General features: G+C 28.4%; 1 protein-coding gene across 1 annotated transcript in view; it reads right to left on the minus strand.

Moving 5' to 3' along the window:
• The window catches only part of cue (Protein cueball), a gene marked incomplete in the record, with an annotated part of 83319 nt that overhangs the window by 4998 nt on the left and 73443 nt on the right, over window positions 1-4878 (minus strand). Inside the window, 2 exon segments of the mRNA XM_067050741.1 lie at window positions 1918-2209; window positions 3444-3608. Coding sequence (XP_066906842.1) covers window positions 1918-2209; window positions 3444-3608 — 457 coding nt within the window.

Consider the following 4878-nt stretch of genomic DNA (forward strand, 5'->3'; position numbering starts at 1 on the left):
ATATTAAATGGGTCACTCAACATGCTTATGAAAAACACAAGAATTAGTGACTACTTATGAAAGAACTGAGTGAGGAAAGAAAACATAGGGCTTTGTCATTGCAGATTTGAACCTTATCTACTCCACATTTTTTAATGGATTCAGATTCATATAAAAAGCTTTATTGGACCTGAATCCTTAAATTATTCATGAATTCTTTTATTAAAATCCTTGTAAAATATCTCCTGTTTAATTTTTATTCTAGAATTCTATAAAAAAAACAGTCAACTCCTCGACGTTTCAGGGTTTTGTCCCAACTTTAGGATTTTAAACTTGTATATTTCTTTTAAAATGTACATAATTTTCTAGAACACTAGATTCTCCGGCATTGATTTATCTGTAGTGATTTTGTCTAACAATTAAAAAGTTCTAATTTATAATGGAATTCTAAGGAGTACCCCTCTCCTGGTCCAGTAACAATGTGATGAGGTAGGTATTATAAGAAACTTCCTAGAATTGTGTCATAAATTATAAATTTTTAATTTTAAGACAAAATTATTAAAGATGAATCAATATATCAGAGTCTAGTGTTATAGGAAAATCTATATACAGAGTAATCTGTATAAGTGTGTATCTCAAGGGACCTAGGATTCTTTATCACTTAAAGAGACTTTTCATTTACCCAGTTTTCCAAATAGACAGGTTTAAAATGACAGCTGTCTTATTTATAAAGGATCATGCTAAGAGAAGTTGAAATGTACCTTTTTTTCATTCACAGAGATGAAAATATTAATAAAAAATATATATTTTATGGTAATTTTATTTTTGAAAATGATACCATTCCTTCTCTCAAAGGCCATCAACTATCCACTTCTGGCACAAAAATTATCGATATGAAACCTTTTCACAAATTCTTGAGCTTTCAAATTTAAATGATTTAGACACAGTTCCACAATCATAATCTAACAATAGCTTTAATTTATCAGTGGCTGTTAATGAATTCCACTTTTGTTTCAATATTTTTTGAACTTTTATTTACTTGTTTATTGATCAAATCCCTAGATGGTGCTGAAAAACAATGCATATGCCAAAGAAATTCAAATATCTGTAAAGAAAGAGTCGAAATCTATCAAAACTTGATATATTTTCTTACGTAAACAGGCTATAGAGCCGCTAAGTCCCATTGTAGAGGTAAACATTGAAAAAAAAATCTATAAATTAAAATCTCAATTGTAAAGGTTTTAAAAATTCTCAGTAGCAGAGGTATTTCAATACAACAGTCAGTTGTGAAATAGCAGAGGTTTCTCACGTATCCAGGGCCCACTTAACCTGGTTACACTATACATATTAAAGTAAGTACACAAGCATAAAATCCTTAAGGTGGAACATAATCTCAAAATACTGAGGTGTAGACTTTCTTTTATAGAATCTTCCATTAAAAACATAATTATATGATAGATATTTCACAAGGATTCAAGTTAAATAATTTTCCGCATTAACATCAACTTGTACAAAGAATTCTGTTTCCTTGTTAGAAAAGAAAATTATCGCTTCCAATAAAAAGTATATGATCAACAAATTTTTTACAACCATAAGGTTGCTGTTTAAAGGTGGTTGGTACAACCGTAAGGTTGATGGCTTTATGAAATAAAATCAAATTTGTCGTTGAACGTCTTTATGAAAGAGGAAGAAAGAAACATTTGCCTATGGTAATATATTAGTAACACATCCATTTCAAAATAGGACCAAAATTTTTTTTTTGTTACATCTGCCACTAAAAAAGCTATGCCAATATACAATATATGGTGGTCAACAGCTCATGTTTCCTTAAAACTTTACTTTGTTGCTATTGAAACTAGACTAGTACATCTTTTAATAATTGCAACTCATTCAAAATAAATCATAGACAAAAACAAAATTAAAGCAGCAAAGACTTACCTCTGATTTTTTCTGAATGAGATGAGCACAGACATGCTTGTCGAGATAAGTAAATGCATCTGCAGAGGCTAAGCCAACGAGCTCCCCTTCCATCGTGTAGTTATGGATCACTTCGGCTGTTCGATGGTCCAAATCATATTTCATCAGCTGCCTTTTCAGGTTGTCAGTCCAGTAAATAGATTTACTGCCCTCAGCGGAGGATGGTGTCTTGACAACTAGAGAAGTTGGTTGAAGTTCCATTGAATTCATCACTATTTCAACTAAGCTTCCATCTAGTCCTGCTCGTCCAATTCTACAAAATTGATTCTTTTACTATTTTTGTACATTTTTTTTTTAAACAAAAAATAAATAAATAAAAATCGGATGCAGTGTGTGCATCACACAATTACTTACCACCCTCTTTCTGAATTCTCTTGCCAAAGATGCAAGGAAGGCAAAATTATTAACAAACATTTTTTATTCTTTTGTTTCTATAAAAATTGATATTTTAGGATCTCTTGAGGTGGGAATAATGAATATTAATTTTGTTCCTGTCAAGAGTACAACAGCTTAAAAAAAAGACAACAACGCCGTTGTCCAATCGGGAAAGATTGAGTAGTCCAGGCTTTTCACAGTAAAATTGGATTTTTCTATTTTTCTCCTTTATTTATATATTTATTTAATTATATTTATTACATTTAACTATTATTTATTATTGTTAACAAATGAGAGGAAGATTTTCAAATATTCATCATTTAAGCCCTGTCATACTATTTCAATAAGTATATTTCCTATTTCAATAAATCCTAGCTAATATTATTGATATTTTAATTCTACAGAGCCATCTTCTCCATGGTGAGTTAAATCAAAATTATTAGGGCCATTTTCAAGAAAATTAAAAATATATGAAAACTCGATTTGATAAAGCGGTACTTCTGGTTGATCAATTTTATTGAAAAAGTTCCAGTCATATAATTGCATTAAATATGTAATTTCAGTTTCTTACGACTTTTTGTTTTTGAGCTAGCCTGTTCACAAACAAGCACGCACAGACCAGTTTGTGAAATTTGGTTATTTGGACTCAGGGGACCTCAAAACGCGTATTTCTGTCGGCAACTCGAATTAGAAATTTGTCAGGGATGCACCACTTTCACTTTCTATTACTACATGTTCCATATAAAAGTAAGTGAATGTAAAAAGAGGAGGCAGTGAGGATTAGTTGCTATTGCCAAGTTATTAATGAATTTTGGGAAAATGTTTTATCAAAACATATTTATTGTTTTGTGTTAGGACAAGTTGTGACGAGGAGAGCATTTTTTTTTATCTTGTTGTAAATGGTTTACATTGGTATCTATTTAATCACAAGAAGATTGATACAGAGCTATATCAATGTATAAGAATCTCTTTACTTTAAGGGGAGTTGGAAAGTCGAATAAGAACAGATTAAATAATTTTAGTGAAAGAAAATAGCCTTGTAGATTACCAGCAGTAATTTTTTGTACAAATTAATTAAAATCTACAAAATATAGAAGTTTGTCGATAATTACTTCATGATAAGACCTGGACCTTCGTCAACCCAATATATCTTCCTTTCAGATTGAACAATGGTGATCGCTATTGGAAGGTTTAGATCACTAATCACAGTTTCCATCATTGTACCATCCATGAGGGACCTATCGATTCTACTCGATCTGTATGACCAATATACATATCTGAAAAAAAATAAATAAACCACATTTAGAGCCATAGTGCATAACATTTAATATTGAAATAAAATAAAAAAATAGTTTTTAATGAAATAAAGTACAAACATTTTTTCAGGTTTAACATATAATAGATTCTACTTTTTTTAAAGATTATACTGAAAGATGTTTCCTAATCCAATTGTTGCCTCACTGGAATTCAATTCTTACCCACATCTATCACTTTTGTACCCTTCTTTTTTTTTCCATTCCATTCCATTAATAAATCATTCCTGCTTAGTCATCTTCTATTCACTTATTTCCCAAAAATTTTATTGATCTTTTCCATCTATAGTTTTTTATTTTTAAATAATTATAAATACATACTTTGCACAAAAGTGCTTTTTAAAATTAAAAAATATCCATTTAAATTGATATCACTCAACGAATCTTTAAGTTAAATTTATTGTAGCGGTGGTGCATTGGAGCACTGCTATATCACACCACAAGAGGTTAACCATTAGTACAATTTCTTTATATATATTTTACATTTTTGTTTTATTTAGGTTAAATAATGTTATTATTGTATGTTTATTTTTATTTTTGTTTAAATTAGAGAAATTTGATTATTTTTTATACCGATTAGTTAACCTAATAAAAAATATGTACAGCTGTTCTATGTAATTCAATTCTAACTTTAATAATTGTGCTTTAGAAATAAATCGTAAATAAGGTTATTATTTTGTGTTATTTTATTAAATATACTTTTTTTTTTTGTTACTATCATTGCTGTTAATAGAGTGTGAGATTGTGATTTTTATAAAATACACCAAAGTATGTTGTTACATTAATTATGAACCACAGAAAAAAGTCTCTAAAAAATATTTTGCAGTAACTACAAAATAATCTGTAAACTATTACAGTATAAAATATAAATTTTTATGATGAGATTAAGAAGAACAACTGTTCAAGTAACTAAATCCTTGGAAAGCAAACGTAAGTCAGAGCAAAAAAAAAAATTAAACACTATATTATGACAAGTGGCTAAAAAAAATTATTTGTCTGCTACTTTACAACTAAATTATCAGCTAAAAGAAATATAATTATGAGATAATTTATAATATGAATGATTATATAAAAATGAACAAACTAAATTAAATAAAATAAAATAAGGAGTACTTTAATTATAACATGTATGTACATCTTATATTATTTTCTTCAATTTATTTTGTTTATTTAAAAATAAATTTTCAGATTTTTTACATCAATTATAACCACATAATATGATTAGATAATTTTT

Source organism: Halyomorpha halys, unplaced genomic scaffold (genome assembly GCF_000696795.3).
Source record: "Halyomorpha halys isolate HHAL.00 unplaced genomic scaffold, Hhal_1.1 Scaffold761.1, whole genome shotgun sequence".
In the NCBI taxonomy this organism is placed as follows: Eukaryota; Metazoa; Arthropoda; class Insecta; order Hemiptera; family Pentatomidae; genus Halyomorpha; species Halyomorpha halys.